General features: G+C 35.3%; 1 protein-coding gene across 1 annotated transcript; it reads left to right on the forward strand.

Moving 5' to 3' along the window:
• Positions 1–17,278: 17,278 nt before the first annotated feature.
• Positions 17,279–18,652, forward strand: LOC132313929 (uncharacterized). Its single transcript, XM_059812865.1, has 2 exons — positions 17,279–17,625; positions 17,713–18,652. The coding sequence occupies exons 1-2, from the start codon at positions 17,279–17,281 to the stop codon at positions 18,650–18,652; spliced, it is 1,287 nt and encodes a 428-aa protein (XP_059668848.1).
• The last annotated feature ends 2,179 nt before the right edge of the window (positions 18,653–20,831 follow it).

Here is a 20,831-nt window from a genome sequence, read left to right on the forward strand (position 1 = left end):
ACTGAAAATGTTAGACTGAATGAATTTGATCACGACTTTATGATCATTGGTTTTGGTAGCCGTGGCTTCAACCCATTTGGACACATAATCCACCGCTAAAAGGATGTACTCATAACCATAAGAAGATGGAAATGGTCCTATGAAGTCGATTCCCCACATATAAAAAATTTCTATGATTAAGATAGGAGTGAGGGGCCTCATGTCTTGTCGGGACATGGAGCCGAGCCTTTGACATCGCTCACATGATTTACAGAAATTGTATGCGTCCCAAAATAAAGATGGCCAATAAAATCCGCTCTGAAGGACTTTGTCACGGTCTTTTTGGCACTAAAGTGGCCTCCACAAGTAAGAGTGTGGCAGAAATTTAGGACACTTGTAGTTTTGGTTTCAGGGATGCATCGCCGGATGATTTGATCCGGGCAATATTTGAACAACTCCGAATTTTCCCAAAAGAAATGTTTTACTTGGGAGAAAAACCGGTATTTCTCTTATTTGGACCAATTGGATGGAATTTTGCCTACTGCTAGATAGTTGACAATATCCGCAAACCAAGGGAGACTTGAATGAGAAATCTAAAAAAGTTGCTTATCCGGAAAAGAGTCCCGGACCGCAGTAAATTCAGAGGATTTCTCAATGCGTAAGCGAGAGAGATGGTCTGCGACAACATTGTCGGTCCCTTTTTTGTCCCGGATTTCGATGTCAAACTCTTGAAGTAAAAGTATCCATTGAATTAGGCGGGGTTTGGTCTCTTTTTTAGCGAGCAAATGCCTAAGAGCGGCATGATCCGAGAAAACAATGACCTTGGATGCAAGAAGATAGGAATGGAATTTATCCAAGGCATACATCACAGTTAGCAATTCTTTCTCAGTGGTGGTGTAATTTAACTGGGCGTCGGAGAGTGTCTTGCTAGCATAATAGATGACGTATGGAAGTTTATCCACACGTTGGCCCAAAACCGCACCTAATGCATAATAGGATGCATTACACATGATCTCAAATGGAAGAGACCAATTAGGCGGTTTCATGATTCGGGCGGTTGAGAGGAGAGTGCGAAGTTTTATGAAACCTTCCATACAAGCTTCATCGAAATTGAACGGAACATCCTTGGCAAGAAGATTACACAGGGGCCGAGAAATTTTGCTAAAGTCTTTGATGAAGCGACAATAGAAGCCGGCATGGCCAAGAAAGGAACGGATTTGACGGACAGAATTTGGAGGAGGAAGATTAGAGATTAACTCAACTTTGGCTTTTTCCACCTCAATTCCCCGTTTAGAAATGACATGTCCTAGAATAATGCTTTCTTGGACCATAAAATGGCTTTTCTCCCAACTTAGAATTAGATTCGTCTCCTTGTATCTTTAGAGTACAAGAGATAAATTGTGGAGACACAAGTCAAAGGAGGATCCAAAGATGGAAAAGTCGTCCATGAACACCTCTAAGAACTTTTCAACCATATCTGAAAATATGGACATCATGCATCTTTGGAACGTGGCCGGAGCATTGTATAGCCCAAAAGGCATGTGTATATAAGCAAAGGTTCTGAAGGGGCATGTGAATGTGGTCTTCTCTTGATCTTGCGGATCAATTGCCACTTGGTTATAGCTAGAATAATCATCAAGGAAACAATAGAAGCTTTGGCCGGCTAACCTCTATAGGATTTGATCAATGAATGGAAGTGAAAAATGATCCTTCCTAGTGGTAGAGTTTAGTTTCCGGTAATCAATGCACACACGCCACCTGGTTGTGGTGCGTTGTGGCACGAGCTCTCCCACAGAATTTTTAACGACGGTGAGGCCGGATTTCTTGGGTACAACTTGAGTGGGGCTCATCCACTTGCTATCAGAGATGGGGTAGATGATTCCCGCATCTAGTAGCTTGATCACTTCTTTCATGACCACTTCCTTCATGTTAGGATTCAACCTGCGCTGCACCTCTCTAGAAGGTTTAGCGTCCTCCTCCATATGGATGCGATACATACAAATAGAAGGGTCGATTCCTTTCAAATCAGCCACTACCCAGCCAATAGCTTCTTTGTGCTCTTGTAGCACCGCTAAAAGGCTAGTTTCTTAATCCTTTAAAAGGTCAGAAGCAATGATGATTGGAAGAGTTTTACTCGCACCAAGTAACACATACTTGAGGTGGGCCAGGAGCGGCTTTAATTCAAGTTGTGGTGGAGATTTCAAGGAAGGGACGGGAGGAGTAGTGGAAAGCTGAAGAAGTGGTTCTTTTGGTACCTTCCAAGGAGGACAGTTCATGATAGCATTAATGTCAAGAAAATAGTTTACTTCTTGGATTGATTGGTCAATATTAAAGTTTGAGAAGTCAAAGTGAGACATGCAAGTTTCCAAAGGATCTTTGCTTAGAATGAAGGGGAGAGATTCTTCGACCACTTTATCTACCACATCGATAAGGAAACAATCATCCTCATCGGAATGATGTTGAGTTGCATGGAAGATGTGGAGTTTGACTTGCATATTTCCAAAGGCGATATCCATCACCCTGGTTCAGCAATTAATTGAAGAGTTAGCCGTAGCTAAAAATGGCCTACTGAGGATCACGGGAATATGCTTCTTTGGGTCATGGACCGGTTCTGTGTGAACCACAAAGTCTACCGGGAAGTAGAATTTGTCCACTTTGATAATGACATCCTCAAGAATGCCCCGTGGGTGCTTGACTGATCTGTCGGCAAGCTGCAAGACCACGGGGGTTGGCTTTAAATTCCCCAAACCTAGTTGTAAGTAAACTGAATATGGAATCAAATTTACACTAGCTCTTAAGTTAAGGAGGGCCCTCTCTATCTTGTTGTCGCCAATGACACACGAGATAGTTGGGGCGTTTGGATCCTTATACTTTGGAGGAGCACTGTGTTGAATGATTGCACTCACATTTTCAGTTAATCTTACCTTCTTTGGCAAATGATTTTTGGAAGTGCGCTTTTGAGTGCACAAATCCTTAAGAAATTTTGCATAGGGAGGGATTTGCTTTATAGCATCCAAGAGAGGCAAGTTGATCTTTACTTGCTTGAAAACTTCCCACATGTCTTGAATTTTGCAATTCTTGTTCCCAAAATGTGTCGACTCTTGGAGACGTTGAGGAAACGGAGTCTTAGGCTCATAAGAAGTCTCCACGTTTGGGTTGACAAGCTTGAGATTTTCATGAGTGCTAGAATTTGGATTTCTAGGAGTGACTTTTGGATTAGAGAGAAGATTTGGATTTTTGGAATGAAGGGTTGTTCCATCTTTCTCTCCATCAACCTTGTTGTCCATAACTCGACCACTCCTAAGGGTGGTGATTGCTTGGACTTGTTCATGAGTAGGCCCACTCGGAGGAGGGGTTTCGTCAATCACATGAATCCCTCAAGGATTCTCAAATGGTTGAACGGGAAGCTTCCCTTTATCTCTTTGAAGGAGCTGGTTCATTGAAGTGGCTATTTGCCCCACTTGATTCTCAAGTTTAGCAATAGACTGAGTGTGGGAATGAACCATTTGGAGAGTGGGCTGCAAAGATGACAAGAGTTGCTTGTTGGATTCCATCATTTACTTATTTAGAGATTCCATCATTTGTTTATTTACAGCCATAATCTCATCCGTTGGGAACACAGGAGGTTGATTAGAGACATTTGGATTATAAGGGGGACAGTAGCTTGAAGAGGCCTGAAATTGCCTATTTTGAAATTGAGAAGAGGGCTGATTTTGATGCCCTTAATTTTGGAATTGAGAATTTTGTGGGGCTTGCTACCGCCACGAAAAATTCGGATGATCTCTCTATCCCGGATTGTAAGTATTAGAATATGGATTATTTCTGGGTCTTGAGAACATGGCATTGGCTTGCTCTTGATTGGGATTAGAAAATTGCTCCGGTGTGGGGCAATCTTCCGAGAGATGGAAAGGACTAGTGCATAATGTGCAAACCGCCCTTGCCGAATTTTGAGACAAAGAGGGAGAGAGATGAGGTGCCATCAATTGATAGAATTATGAGCTATGGTATCCACTTGAGATGATTCTTCCCTCATTGTCTTTGGTTGACAAGGGTTGGTGTTCTTTGTATTGGTTGAGGTTATGGCACTATGAGAATTATGCTGCAATGAGTTCTCACTCAAATTCTCAAGTAAAGTCCATGCCTCATCCGTACTTTTAGACATGAACATCCCTCCACAAGATGAGTCAACCATGAATCTATGTGGGTTGGTTAACCCAGCATAGAAGGCTTGCACCAATTGCCATTTTGGAATTAGATGGTGCGGACATTTCCTAAGAAGATCTTGAAATCTCTCCCAAGTCTCATGGAGTTGTTTCCCCTCGCTTTGTGAAAAGCTAAGAATGAAACGCCTCATTAAGTTGGTTTTACTCACTGGATAGTACTTCTTTAAGAATTCTTGCTGCAGTTGAGCCCATGTAGTGATGGAATTTGCAGTAAGGGAGTTCAACAAATATTTTGCCCTTTCTTTTAAGGAGAATGGGAAAAGATGCAAATGGAGAGCATTGTCAGGAAAGCCCCTCAGCTTGATGGTAGAGCATATTTCAAGGAATTCATCAAGGTGCTTATAAGGGTCCTTATTTTCAAAGCCATGAAAAGATGGAAGCATTTAGATGGTGCTAGATTTGATTTCATATTGAGCGGCCTCAATATTTGGCATCACTATGCAAGAGGGAGAAGCATAAGTGGTAGGGATAAAATGGTCCTGAAGAGTCATAGGAACCACGTTTGGAATTTCAGCTCTATTATTATGGATTCCCTTATTTCCGACATCTCCAACATTTTCAGCCATTGTGTTAAATTCAATTTTAAGTTCTCTTATGCTAGTAGATTCCCTAAGGCTTCTTCTAAGAGTTCTTTCAAGTGAATTTATGTCAACTGGCGAGTCAAGAGTTGGTAAGGAAAGTGACCTACGGCCAAACATCAACAACACATAGCACAATCATGACAACAATTCATCACCATCAACTCCATATACGATGTTCCATTTCTCCTCAATTATCAAGACAGAAATGTAAATGGCCACGACAAGGACCGATGCTTGCAATTGAAAAGAAAAATAAATAGCCTCGACAAGGGCTTCACAACTTAACTATATCTAAACTAAACACATGCAAGATATTCACAACTTTGAAAATAGAGCTTCGAAAACTTACCTGAAGTCGTCAAGACTTACAAATTTGCTAGCTTTCCTCAGCAAGCCTTGAATATCTAGAATCTCACAAACACTTAAAATGTCACAATGATCAAAACAACACAAGAAAATATTCACAAAACACAATATGCTTAATCAAACCAAAGGTAATCCTAAAACCTTAGTTGCAAAACCGTTTGCAGTCCCCAGCAATGGCTAGCTTTGGTTCTTCAAAAGTTTGCTAACACCGTTCTTTTAACCACCTTCAGGGGAACCGACTTGAACAAGGACAAAATAAATGAATAAAGCTAAACTATACATTATAATCAATAACTGGACTCAACTAATGCAAATAAGAGCGCTTGAATATGCAATATTCGGCGCTTATCAATGCTCTATTGGATTAGCCATTGGTTTACTTGTCAATTCATCCTCCTCTTGATGAGAAAAAGCACATTCAAATTGCTCACTTGCTTCATCCTCCTTACTCTCCTCATCCTCATCTATATAAATTGGAGTTCTTGCCATTTGTTCATTTGCCTTTTCCTCATCCTCTGGACGAGAAATAGTACTTGCAATTTGCTTAACTTGAGCTTCTAACTTGACTAAAGTTTGAGAATGAGAATTAATAAGTTGAGTTTGTGAATTAAATAAATTAAGTAGAGCAAACACTTTTTCTTGAAACTCAAGTGAGTACCTAGAAGCTGGTAGAGTTGGTTCATGGGGGAGAGCAATAGTTATAAGAAGGATCAAAAGAGTGATCAAGTCAATAATAAAATCATGCATGTTGTACATTGAACTCAATCTCATAAGGATTAAAATATGATGGAGGAACATAAGGTGAAGGGATATAATTTTCTCCCAAACTTGGATCAAACAATTCCTCCATTCATAACTAAAATCCAAATGCAAGAAAATATTGGCCTTAATGAGGGCCGATGCTTGGACAAAATATAACAATACAATTAGCCTCGACAAGGGCTATCTCAAGCATAATAAATAAGTGAACAATTAAGATACAGGAGTTTCAAGAATTGCTCACAAAGGTCCCAAGCAACAATGTTGGTTCCCAAGCTCATTTTACTTGTAATCAAATACCTAATTGAACAAATTATAACAAGAATGAGAGAAAATAGAAACTAGAAAATAAAAATAAAATAAAAATAAAAATAAAAATAAAAATAAAAAGAATACAATCAGATGAACACTATAGTCTAGTTTAATTCCAACAAAACCGTTAATCCCCAGCAGCGGCGCCAAAATTATGATGTGACCCGAGCATGTGCACAAAATAATGCACAACACTTTGAGTTTAGAAATAGTGTCAAGTGGGCATCATACTTTATAATTTATAAAACCGCTTAACACCAATACTATGTAGTATGAAGTGAGAAGGGATTGTACCAAGAGATTAAACACATAGTTTGAATTTTAATTTCGACTCTAGTGATTCAAAAGATTGCAAAGAAGGTTTGTTTAATGACTTAAACTACTTCAATTAATTAAATTGTAACTAAAGTAAACTAAGTTGAGATAGGGATTTAAGAGATGAGAAGAGAAGCTTAGGGTGTTGGAAGCACTACCAAGTTTGTTCACTAAACCACATACTATCAACTAATTGGGGAAAACATTTTTGTGAATCAAAATGCGACTACCAATTGCGATATTAAGCATGGACCATCAAATTCAAGTATGAATTATCTACCTAACTACAAGCATGAATAAAGGTATAGAACAACCCATCAATTCTAAGCATGACCCATCAATTAGTAACAATTTTAGTACACATCAATCTAGAGAATCATGGAATTTGCAATAATAATCTATGGAGTTTCAAATTCAAGCATAGATTGTCTACCTAACCAACAAATAAACTAAGTGTAGCACAATCCATCAAGCCTAAGAATAATCCATCAAATTAATTAACAAATCCATTCAATGAAGACCATGGATAGCCATCACTAGATTCTCAATCAACCACACATAGACATGCAATTAACGTAGAAAAACTAGTGCAGAGATTAATTCCCAAATAATCACACATAAGACAATATGTAATCACATAGAGAATCAATAAGAAGAATTAATCTATAAAAATTAAAGGAGAATCCAAGATTCATTTTATACACAAGGCTATAACACTAATTACAAAAAATAAATCCCTAAAAAGTTAAAGAGAAAGGTTTAGATTACAAACTTGGGGCTCATCCATGCCCCAAGGAGAAGTCTAGCCAATCATGGGAGAGGTGGATGTGATCTTGGAATCCTCATGGGCTAGCCCTAAACATGGCTTCATCTTCTTCCTCTTCTTCTTTGTTGAATTCTAGAGTGGGAGAGTGTATAGATCTTGAGATGTGTTTTTGGTGCCTCCACTCTCCTTCTCTTCTTCTAACCCTAATCTCCAACTTTCTAAAGAAAGAAAACTAATGAAAATATATAAATCACAATGTAAAAATAAGAATCTCCTTACAAAAGTGGTTCAATCCCTCCTATATACAAGACTTTTAGAGCCCAAAAATGTCAGAACTAGGCCTAAGGATCTCCCCTTTCAAGCACAGCCCGAGTTGGTTCGAAATGAGCTTTAGATCTGCTTTTGTATAGCTTCTGCGAACAGTTCGATCGATCCAACCTTAAGCGTGATCGATCACACGTCTGGTTGGATCGATCCAAGTTGGAACCATCGATTAATCTACGCTAGAACCATCAATTGATCCAATTTTCAACTTCAGCCTCCTTTTGCTCCCGCTTCTCACCAAGACTCAGTTTGACTTCCTAAAGGTTGTAATATAACGTTTTTAGCTCGTTTGAACCTTATTGACCTGAAATAGACAAAAACACAAATTAGAACTAAAACGGGAAAGTAAGATAGATGAATGGACTAAAATTCCCTAACTTAAGTGCTAAAATGTGCAACATTTGAGCACTTATCATGGCACACACACCATGATTCACACATATGGAAAATATATCAATAATTTCACAATACTAAAACAATGTAGACTAATCTATAGTCATTCAATCAAGTCCTTAATTTGTACACACTAATACTAACTTTATGTTATTAGCATAAAGAATTAAATCATGCTAGTATTGTAAGCTTTAAACCTTTGATTAAACAACAACATAGTATCAAGCTCACAAGGAAATCATTGGCAAGAATCATATAAGAATTCCATAGTTACAACTATAAGAATTTACTAGAAATTAATTCTCTACCAAATGAAATAACATTACTACAAGAGTTATATCATACACATGCCTTGAATAATATGAAACCCTAGGTCAATTACATACAACCTTCATCTATATGCAATCCTACAATTCATATAACATGCATACAATATATATTAACTTCAAATGCACAATAAAACACTAAGGATATAAACATAAGACACCTCCTACGTCACTAGAGATGAGACTCTCTAGAATCCACAAAAAAGGTGTGCAAAATGGAATCCAAGAATAAGGTGTTGTAGAAGAAGGTGAAGGGAAGCTTTTGTCTTCCAAAAGCTAGGCCAAAAGGTTAGTGGAAGATGGTTAACAAGGTCTAGGGTTAGGGTTAATGATGGCTTAGGTGAGAGATTGAAGAAAACAATGGAGTTCTATAGTTTCTCCACTAACTAAATGAGATGTAAAACACGTAAACTATACTGACACTACCTCTCACACACACAAATCACACCCCTCAACTTGTCACAATCCAAATCACCCTCACAAGATTTAACATCCATCCTACACTTGTCACAATCAATGCCTTCCAAGTGTCTCCAACCAAAAGTCAACAAATGGTCTAAGGAAAAGGTGACATTTGTCACACTTTTTAAAAATTGCAAAAAGGTCGGTCTTCTAAATATCTCACAAAATAATTACAAAAAGGTCCCTAAACCAAAAATATTTTGAAAAGATAATCGCACAATTAACCCCAAAAATGAAAAAGTCTCCTAAAGAAACTATGTAATCATACCCCCAAGAATTGAAAATAAGGTAGCATGTTTTTCTACACAATTAAATTATGCATTGACAATAAAATAAAATAAAATAAATGCGTGAGATGTCGGAAACCAATTCCGGATACCAAATCCTACCTCGGGTCCTACAAAACCCTCAGGTAACACGAAAAGAAATAAACAAATAAATAAATATAATAAAATAATAATAAAAAAATGTCGGAAAAAGGAAAAGATGACATGGTTATCACATTAATCATTATTAAAATATGTTTAACTCATTTATATTTTAATACTCAATACAAATTCGATAGGGAAAACTGCACATAGGTAGAGTTAGGAGTCAAAATTAATAAAATGGTTTATTTTAAAAGTCTAATTTTCAATTTGATAGATTTAAACAAAATAATTACAAATTCATCAAGAATTATTGTTAAAGTCCTAAATACCCTCTTTGTAATCTAATTTACTTTTTCGGTTGTTAAGAAATATATCTCTTTAGGTGCTGCTTGTTTCCGTCTTTAATAAAATTGATTAATTATCAATATATATATATATATATATATATATCAAAAAAATGTTTTTCCGAGTTATCTTTTCAAATTGATTTCATGTATGTTTTTTAGCGACACCAAATTTACAAGATTATAGAATAAAATAAAACCAATAGAAACCTATATTATTTTGTTAAGAACATAAGGGAAATCACATAATCCCAACAAAATAATGTAGCAAGTACTAATATTTCATTCTCAAGACAATGGTCATCTTTACTATAAAGTTAAGGAAAGAAGTGAAAGAAGTATTGCCTGCAGCAATAAGTCATATGCCTTGCACCATAAAATCTTATTACAATTTTTATGTTTCAAAACGTGTTGTGTCTTTAATTAGACTTTTACATCATAATGTTGGTATGTTTATTGGTAGGTTTATGTTGGTACGTTTATTTTATTTTGTTTTTTAATTTTGTTCCATAATTTTGTAAATTTGGTCTCACTACAAATTATACATGACATCACTTTAAAAAGATAATTGAAGAAACTTTCTTTCACACACACACACACACACACACATATATATATATAAATTAAGAAAGGAAACAAACAACTCAACAACAAAAAAGCAAGTCATATTACAAAGAGGGTATTTGCGACTATAATAAAGATTCTTGATGCATTTGTAATTATTTTGTTTAAATCAATCAATATGTAAAATAGACTTTTAAAATAGATCATTTTCTCATTTAGGACTCCTAACTCTACCTATACATAGTTTCCCAATTCGATATCATAAACAAAATATGTGATATTTAAAAAAAATAATACATAAATTATTGAACTGAATGGAAATTTATAATATTTAATATTAGAGAATTAGCACATGTTTAGTATAAGGGTAATATAGTAAAATTAGTAATAAAAGTGCTTTAAGAAACATTATTACCAAACAAATTTAAAAGTGCTTTAACTATAAAAAGTACTTTATACAACGTGTCACCAAACGCATAACTACGTTTTATTAACAACAGTTTTATACTAGTTTTACTATGAAAAACGCTTTTAACATTCTAACAACAAAAATCCCAAACGGGCTCTTAATAGCATTACTCTACTTTTTATTTTATTTTGAAGAGAATTACAAAAAAAAAAAAAAAAAAAAAAAAAAAAAAAAAATCTTATAGGACCATGAAGATAAATAAATTTATTATATTTTTATTCATTGATGGGAGTTTTATAATTTTATAAAATAAAATAAAAATAATTAAGCTGCCGCAACACCCTGCATATGCACTTTCTAGTGAAGAAACCTACTGTGAGCTTGTGTGGAAGACACGATTGAGGCTTGAGTTATAGAACAACCTTATAATATGCTTCAACAATGACAGAATAAAAACCCTACTCAAAGAGTAATTTTAGCCCATTGTCTAAGAACCAAGGCTTCAGCCAATTCAGCATTGCAAACACTAAAAAATAGACTAATTGAATTTTGAGAAAATTTACGAGCTGAATCTCGAATAAGCAAAACTGTAGAAGGGTTTCTCCTCTACTGCAGAAGCTGAATCCCCTAATATATTTATTTTCTATGAATTGCATCCGTCACTAATACAATAATAGGTTACATGTATGGCTGCAACTCGGACAGGTTGAGTGGGTTTGAGATATAATTTGAGCTCAACCCACCATATGAAGTGCTAAACCCAAGCTCAACTCTTACCCTATCCTCAACCTTAACTATTCAACTCGAGCCCAACCCATCATTCTACTTTTAAATTCAAGCTTACAATTCGGACTTAGATTCGGGATTAAAACTTTGGATTAATTCAAGTTACACATATGGCTAATCTTAATACTAAAAATTTAATATGATCTTAAATTAGTTTTAGATTAAATTACTCTTAAACAAGAAGAAAGTTAGAGGCTTTTAATAAATTACAAACAAATTTTTAGAAAATTAATTCTACTAAATTTTAACATACAATAAGTTAAAAATTTAACAAAAGAATTGAAAAGAGAAAAAATAATCATAGTTTAAATATTATATATAATGTATTTAAAAGTAAAAATATATATGAAAGTAATATTAAAATTCAGGTTCAGATTGGGTCGAGTTGTTAACACTTTAACCCAAATCTAACCTTAATTAAATTCGGGTTGAGTTTTTCAACTCAAGCCCAACTTTAATTGTAAAAATAATTATCTAAGCCCATAAAAAATCGGACTGGGCTCGGGTTAGTTCTACCCAACCCAAGTTGCACCCTTAGTTAAATGTTCAGTCACCCTCGGGTATAACTTTATTACTCATATATTAAACCTTGGCCAAAATTGCTAGAAAAAATGAATGTACCATTATACCCTTCTCTTTATTTAAACTCCATGCATGCATCATTGCTGACGTGTAAAAATAAATTTTAAATCTCATTTTTACCCTTCTTTTGATACCCTACACGATTTTACCAAAATGTTGGATCAGTGATAATCTACTATCAATGATTTATCTCAGCCAACCTTCCAAAAAAATAAATGATTTATCTCAGCCGGATGAGGTAGGAGAGGTGTAGGCGGCGCCGGTGAGATTGAGGGGCCACGGACAGGGGCTTGAAGAATTGGGAGCCCAATCGTTCAAGAATCCATTTGGGTCTTGCATCAATGGAGGATTGCTTGAAAGCCATCAAAGCCACCACATCGTTAGGAAAGCCACCCAATAAGTTGATTGATGATAATCAAATAATAACAAATCAAACCCATCACGTGTTTAGATGATTATATATTTATACCCATCATATTCTCTCCATCTTCAAATTATAAACACATCCCACTACATAAAAAAAAATCCTCAACTCTCTCTTTCTCTCTATATATATATATATATATATATATATATATATGGGAAAAATCTCAAATTTTTTGCATATTAAAGTACAAAGATTAATAAATTATACATTGAAATGCTTGCTTTGAGTAATGGTTTATAGGTTACGCATCAGGAAAATATGGATTTGACAACATATACACACTGGTGATGAATTATTTTTAGTAATACAATTTATTCTATATATAATTATATATATATATATATATATGTATTATTGTATGTATATGAGGTATAATTAGTTATAGTGTTAGAGAATTGTAGAAATTTTTTGATTAATATTAAATATATATTAATAAGGGATAATTACGTATAAATGGGGTTAGGGTTCCGTATTTACTCAGAGGCGAAGTCAAAGTTCCATATTTCCCTAAAATGGATTGCTGACGTGGCACATGGATTATTACTGTTCAAGAAATGTTTTGCCAAAAATGCCCTTATCACTATTTCAGCACATATACCTTATTGCCCCCATTTAATTTTGTCACCCAAATTGTTGCCCTAAAATACAGACACAGTCGTGCATCACATATCCATCTCACATCAGCGCCCCCTCTCTCTCTAACCAACGAAGCAAGACCAGGCAACCCATCTCGGCACACACCATCACCGAACATGGAGCCCTAACCCTCCGTCATCTCATTCGTGAAGAGCCCTCAAGAGCCCCCTCTCTTTCTTTCTCCCCCCCCTCCTCTGTGTAACAGGATTAAAGCATCCTTGGTTGAGCCCTAACCCTCATTCAAGCCCTCTCTCTTTCCCCCTCTGTAACAGCGAAGCACTTCTCCACGTCTAACCGTCATTGGTGCGCCCTCTGTCTCTGCCCCTCTCTATAACCCAGCGAAGCATTTCTCCACTTCTGCCATTCATTTATTGTTGTTCTTGAACTGAAGTAAGTACTCTCTCTCTGTCTCATACACACACACGTTTATTTTTTAGATGATTATGGCCCTGATTTAGTGGTATAATTTTTTTTTTTTTTTTCCAATTGGATGTCTGATTTTCATCTAGGTTATGTTTATATGTATTCTCCTCTTATAATTTCTATTATGCAATCATATATATATATAATTTCTATTCTGCAATCAAGATTGTTGTTGCTCTGTTTGTTGTATATGTTTGAAATGTGCGTAACAAAATGTTGCACAAATTTGGGCTAATTATAAGGGCTCATTTAAAAAATTATAAGGTAGTTCCTCCCCTGCACATGAATTATAATTTTTACATCTAACATTTTAAAATCCATTCTAATTACGTTGGTTTTAGCCTGCCTCTTTGTCTACTACCAAAAGGACATGAAAAAACAGTATATAATTGGAGAAGAAGAATTCAATAATCTCAAATTTTCAATCAGTTTTTTAGTCAACTAATATAAATGAACACCAAAATCTATGTCACAGGTATATATCGACGGGTATAACAGACAATACAGTTTAGGTATAACAAGAAAGATGTCTGTAACAAGAAGACATGGAGAAGAAAACAATGAGAGAAAAGACAATGAAGAAGATAACAAGAGGAAAAAAACCTGGTAGATTAATAAATAATCTCCTATTGTGTACAGAATCACAACACTTACTCCAAAAACAAATATATATAATTATATATATATAATATTGTGAGTTGAGTTGAGAATTTCACTTGACAGAGCTTTGATGTCAAATAAATAAAGAAAGACAGGTTTCATAAATGAGGAGTGAAGAGGTTAAGGGAACACTGACAATATTTCTTTGTATTTTGCTCTGTTTTGAAAAGGCCACATGAGAGAGCTCTCTCTCTCTCTCTCTTTGAGGTGGATCTGTTTTTTTTGGTCCAAAACTCTGGCACTACAATCAAACCAAAGACACCACCTTTATGTGAAGGTGAATACGGATACTACTTCTCTTTGCACGAGGGAAGGAATCAGAATCAAAATCAAAATAAAATTAAAAACAGCTAATGGGTGATATAAAGTTTTCAATTCCTAGCATATAAGTGCAGTACTACTAAAGTCTCTTTTAAGAGATAAGCATTAAAACATGGTAGAGTTTATAGATTTTTGTAGGGATTGCTTTATTAAATCTGCCTATGCTCTTTTAGCTGCATTATATATTTTAATGAATATCGAGATATACATGGTTTTACCCCACTAATTCTCGGAGCTCCCAAAGAATTATTTGTACTCATGAAAGCGTAGTCTCAAAGAATTATTTGTACTTATGAGGAATCTAATTTTAAATCTGGTGCTTCATGTACTTTTATTATTTGTCCCTCAATTGTATCCAAACATCTTATTTTTTTATATTTCCATTAAAATGGTATCTCTCTTTGATTTTGGATCAGGTGTGTGATTATGAAATTATGTGTTGATTTGTAAGGTTGCTTTCAGCTTTGGACAAAAATAAAATGAAATGCTCTTTGAATTATCGACTCTCAATTAACTATGTTGGCAGCCTATTGCAATCGATTAGAATGATTAATAAATTCTTAAAATTTTGTTTCTTGTGAGGGAGGGTCTAATTTTGTAATTTTGCTTTAATGGTATTTGATAGTAACAGAAAAATTCAGTAAGTTAATATTTATATTTGGTTTTATACTAAGTCGCATAAAGTGGTAGATAGAGCGCAAAAGCAACAAAATTAAATTACAAACAAATCGTGAGAATGGGAGCTAGATTTACACCTGTTAAAAAGAATTGTATGACCTAGATTTTAACACAAGCACACTTGTCATAGGCTAGTTACACCTATTGTAACTTCTGCGGCTAGCTATTGGTCACTGTTGGTGTTTGTTTGAGTGTGATTGGATCATAAAAAAACAAACATATTTCAGCCACTACATGAATAGCTTCCCAATGAGATTGAGGAAAAACTTCAAGACAAAATGGCTGAGCTAAATCTAGTTTATGATTATGTTAAGTGCTGTTAGGAGGAGATTGAAACAGCACTGGACCGTCAATAAGCACATCAATCTTAAGAATCATAGTGTGAACTATACTCTAATACAGGTCCATAGAACACGTGTGCCATTAGGGGAGAGAAAACCCTAACGTACCTCGATTTGGAAGGAGAAAGAGAAGGAATGAGAGAAATGGTATAATAATACTTGTTTAACCTTCCAAAAAAAAAACCTTTAGGAGTCATCCAAACCAACATGAATTTGTTCTAATTTTTACAAGAGTTAGGCTGAAATATTTAAACATAACACGACTTTGTCATATATATGTATGTTTATACATGATTTTAACACACACACACTGGCCATAAGCCTAAATACCACACATTAACTAGTACATAATGGAACACATACACAAAACTAGTAGTAATCATGATGCAACTAATAAGCTCCATATGATCAAAGTAGTTTCACGGCTTATTTATCATTAAGCAGGAGTTGCCATGGACTGATATAGATATATATTCAAAGCATATAATTTTAAATTTTTAAGCTCATTACATCAACAAACTATCAAGACTTTCATTTTATTTTTGTCCAAATCTGAAAGCAACCTTACAAATCAACACATAATTTAATAACCACACACATGATCCAAAATCAAAGAGAGATACCATTTTAATGGAAATATCAAAATTTAGTTAAAACCATTAATACTGACCATGGTTATATCCATTTGAAATTTTAAATTCACATTGTCAGTTACAACCAATACACACCACAATATTGCTCGATAGCTATGAGTAGTATCAATTCACTCCGTTAGAAAATAATATCTATGTAAAATCAGCTATATCTGTATCCTCCTACAAAAAGAGTCAGAATTTATCAATTTTTTACTATTATTTTTTACATGGAAATTGAATCCTTATTTGGAAGCGACATGAGATACCACTCAAGCTGAGTCTCTTGGATGGGGAAGGGTGGTAATAGAAGTGGAAAAAGTAAGTAATACAAAAAATAAAAAATGGTTCCTATTAGAAAGAATTCTGAAACTTAACAATTTGTTCAATTTTAAGATAACCAGACTATTTACGGGAATCTTCCATGCCCACATAGTCAGAGGGCCAAAGAAGAATGATTTTATTTGTTTTGGTAGCTTTTTTCATTCAAGCTATATATTCAAGGCTCTTTGATGACTGCAGACTAAATCCTCAGCAGAACCTAGGAATTTAGGAGTTAAAATTCAAAGCCACCAACACATAGGTAGTCCAATTAGTTTTTATGTATAATTAATTATTATAACTCAATTTAGATCAAGAATTATTCAAGATTGTTGCCTCTTTCTCAAATGGCATGTAGAGTATACCTCTGTGTAATATGTCTTTAGGCATCTATGCACATGATAGAATTGATGCAAAAGCTAGCAAACTCTATAAATGAGGCTTTTTTAATATATGTATTTAGCATTAATTTATCAAAAAAAATGTATTTAGTATTAATTTATTATTCCAACATTCCCTTGTACTTGTCTCCCCCATTTTCAAGACTTACACATATAAATTATGTGTGTGAAAAATATTCAACACTCTGCTCTCTCTCTATTTAACTCTCAATTTTTTATTTTCAATCTATATTGTCCCATTTAACTCTCTATTCATCTCATAATCTCCCTCATCTTGTATATATGTTTGTTGTACACATAGTGATACAATTATCTAGTAATCAATGGCATTGATTTTGTGGTTGTATTTTGATTTGAAAAAGGTCTGTAGTGTGTGTTTAGGAAAAGTTTAATCTTGACACCGCCTATCCCTATTGAGGGAATTAGTAGTGTTTTGCTGTAAATAGATCTCTAAATTACATTATATAATTATGATATTTAATTGTTTTATATTTCATTATTTTTTGAACTTCATATTTAGTTTTTTTTTTTTTTTTTTTTTAAACTAATGAGTCAATTTTCGAAGCAGTTGGACAAATGGATGAGAGACAAATTATATGCTATTGTCGATTTGATGGGAAAATTGACAAAAATGAGAATGGGGAATTTATATACATCGGCGGTGTCACAGACCCTTTTATGATAACAACAATAACAACATACGAATCATTTATAAATGAGTTACAACAACGTTCATCTTCAAACATGAGTGGTAAAGTCATATATTATACCACCGAATCTAACAAGAATGAACTTTTGAGGATGACGGGAGAATCTGGATTTAGAGTGATGCTTGTAGTGAGTGGTCCCATGCTAAATGTGTATATGGAAGATGCAGAGCCTGTAATTGCATCATACACAATTCCTACTGATCATAGTGAGAGGTAAGACACATATATTTAAAGTAATACATTGATGTATGCGCTGCATAGGTTATGTGATTTTTAATATACCTTTTTATCCACTTGTAGACAATTTGTTGAAGCCATATCGCCAATTGGTCTTCTACAAAGTGTTGCGTCAACGTCTTCATTTCCTCCGATAAATACGCATCGGGATTCTTTCCGACACATTGATGACATTCTTTGCGTGGATCAGCTTTTTGACAGCCCAAATGATTTCAAAGATGCACTCGTTTTGTTTGGTCTTCGTAATCATTTTCGGTTCAAGTACTTGGACAATAGCAGAAAATATTATAGAGTTGTGTGCGAGGTTAATAATTGTCCATGGAAATTATCAGCTGGTTGTGAAGGAAGTGGTGATATAGTGAGAATCAAGCGGTTTAATAATGTTCACTCTCACACTGCTCAAGACATTTCAGATTATAAAGCCATTTTTTGGTCGAAGGAAATGGGTCGAGCTATTGTGAACAAGGTTAGGGACAATCCTAAATGCACCCCCAAGACTATTTCTACAGACATAAACGGTGAATTTTCTGCTAAAATGACTTACATGCAATCGTGGAGAGCTAAGGAGTGTGCACGTCATATCATTGAGGGAAATCCCAAGGATAGCTATATTTTAGTCCCGTGGTTGTGTGAACGAATAGCAGAATATATTCCTGGGACAATTACATCATGGGAGTGCACGGATGATAGGAGATTTAAGCGAGTGTTTGTAGCTTATGGGTGCTCCATACGAGGTTTCATCAACTATTGCAGGCCCATGTTAGCAATCGATGCTTGCCACTTGAGTGGCAATTATAAAGGAACAATGCTTGGTGCAACGGGGTTCGATGCGAATGATGGCTTGTGGCCTTTGGCGTATGCTGTTGTTTCTTCTGAGAATGATGATGATTGGCATTGGTTCTTGAGCAAGGTGAAAGAGATTCTAGATGGTCGCATTGTGACAATCTTAACCGACAGGCATCCGAGCCTAATAAGTTGTATTAGAGATATTTTTGGCTCCTAGTACCACTCATGGTGTCTTCGTCACCTAACGGCGAAATTTTCTACATCCATTCTTGGGAGACAAAGTTTAGGATTGAGGGCTTCGAGTAAAGAGCATGCGAAAAAATTACTCGATAAAATTGCATATGCTCAAACTGTAGATGAGTAAAAGAATGCATTGGCTGCCATGCGGGTATTTCGAGGGGAGTTATGCGATTGGGTTTTGGCGAATTCACCTGAACATTGGTCAAATGCTATGTTTACTTCTAAGCGTTGGGATAAATTATACACCAATCAAGCAGAGTCCTTCAATGCATGGGTGGAAGAAGAGAGGGTTTTTTCAATCACAAGGCTGATGGATACACACATGCAAAGACTCAGCAAATTTTTATACCAAAAGAGTTTGGACGTTCAGAAGTGGACTATCCCGGTTGGGGATCGTATTGAGGAGAAAATAAAAAAAGAGCAAGAGTTAGCTCTTGGTTTTCAGTCGATGCGTGTTTCGCCTACTGAGTGTACAATATATGATCGAGACAGAAAACCATTCAGGGTGGTATTTGGCAGTGAAAATTCTTGTAGTTGTTTGAAGTGGACCATGAGTGGGATTCCTTGTTCGCATGCATGCTATGCCATCCATGAATGATCTTTAAATATTTATGAGATGGTTGATCCATGGTTTAGGGTTGAAACACAACAAAAACTATGTGAACATCTCATGTCTTCTGTCCCCATGCATGATATGCCGAATGTAGCTGCTGTTGCTGCTGTTGACGGTGAAGGTGCTTCCCATCTTAGGCCTCCTGCGGTAACACGTCCCCCTGGACGACCTCGTATTAAACGAATCGAATCACAATTTCAAAATGTAAGGTCGTTACACTGTTCGCGATGCGGCGAGAATGGTCATAATCGTCGAAAGTGCAAGGCTCCTATACCTGGATAGAATAGTTATATAATTGCTAATTCTAGTGGAGTTATTTTGTAAGGTGTTAAGGCCTTAAATATGGAATTATTTTGTAATTACTATTAATTCCTTGGAGCTCCCCTACTGCATTAGTATAACTATGTTGTGATAGTATTTCTAACTTATTTAGAAAACATTTCTAAGTATGATGTAACTTATTCTAAGTTGAATCTGTATTATTCGTTTGGTGGTTTATTTTGGTATTGAAATTATTTTCCTGGGTCCTCGTATGAGTCTCATGTGGAGTGTTATTTAAAAATCATAGGTGTGTGAGTTTTCTGGCAGCTGGAGGGTCGTGAAAGCAAGGAGGTTATAGGATTATGTGACAATGGACGGGCTTACATGTTACATGCTTACGGAAGGCTAGGAAAATAACATCATATTAAAGTCATTATGACTTGTTTGCTCACTATTAATTCCTTGGAGCTCCCCTACTGCATTATGACTGTTATTTCAACCACAATTTACCTCGTGAGTCTCTCTCTTCCTCACTTTCTTTGTGTCTCAAAAATTATATGAACATTGTGTTTACATTATCAACATTGTTTGACAGATGAGGCTGAATGGATAAATCAGTACAAAGGAAGAGTGTTCAGTTTAAACGACAAGCCTGTGGTGCATAAAATTTGGCTGCCGAATGAGGAATGCCCCAGATTGGCAATGTCTAGAGCCTTTGGGGACTACTTTATTAAGGATTTTGGACTTATATCCGTCCCTGAAGTGAGGTGTTGTCACATATAACCAGCAGAGACCAATTTGTTGTGTTGCGAACCGATGAGGTATGTATGGCACTTTTTGGTATTTATCACTTGTTCTTTTTTATACAATGACAAAGAAAAAGACTTGTTTGTTTCTCTATTAAATGTCCAAAAGATCACGTGAACGAATACGTTTCAAACTCACGAGCATAATTGACAATAATCACTTCAAATTATGTGATATCAGTTATTATTAATGAGTTTACAGGTTTTTGTTTTGGCTCAAATTGATTGAATTTTGAAATTAGTATGGATTTTTGAAGTTAATCTTAATATGCTGTGATCCTTGTTTTGTAAGCAGAATTTTTCCTATCTTTTCCTTCAAACCTTATTTAATCGGTAAGAAAATTTATTGATTTAAATTGATAGAAGAAAAATTGTGTGTTTAAGCTTCCAATGGACTTGGTTTCATGCAAATTGTTTGAGAATTTCTTTTTTATTGATTTTTCAAAGGGAAGTATGTATTTCTGGGAAAAATTGTT

The sequence above is a fragment of the Cornus florida genome, unplaced genomic scaffold (genome assembly GCF_030987335.1).
Source record: "Cornus florida cultivar Cherokee Brave unplaced genomic scaffold, ASM3098733v1 CherokeeBrave_3.0.0_Hap2_Chr06, whole genome shotgun sequence".
NCBI classification, from domain to species: domain Eukaryota; kingdom Viridiplantae; phylum Streptophyta; class Magnoliopsida; order Cornales; family Cornaceae; genus Cornus; species Cornus florida.

Excerpts from the sequence above, each read along its gene's own strand:
- LOC132313929 (XM_059812865.1), top strand. The coding sequence starts at position 17,279 with ATGGATGAGAGACAAATTATATGCTATTGTCGATTTGATGGGAAAATT. Across the intron at positions 17,626-17,712 it reads CCTACTGATCATAGTGAGAG|ACAATTTGTTGAAGCCATAT; the intron begins GTAAGACACATA and ends ATCCACTTGTAG.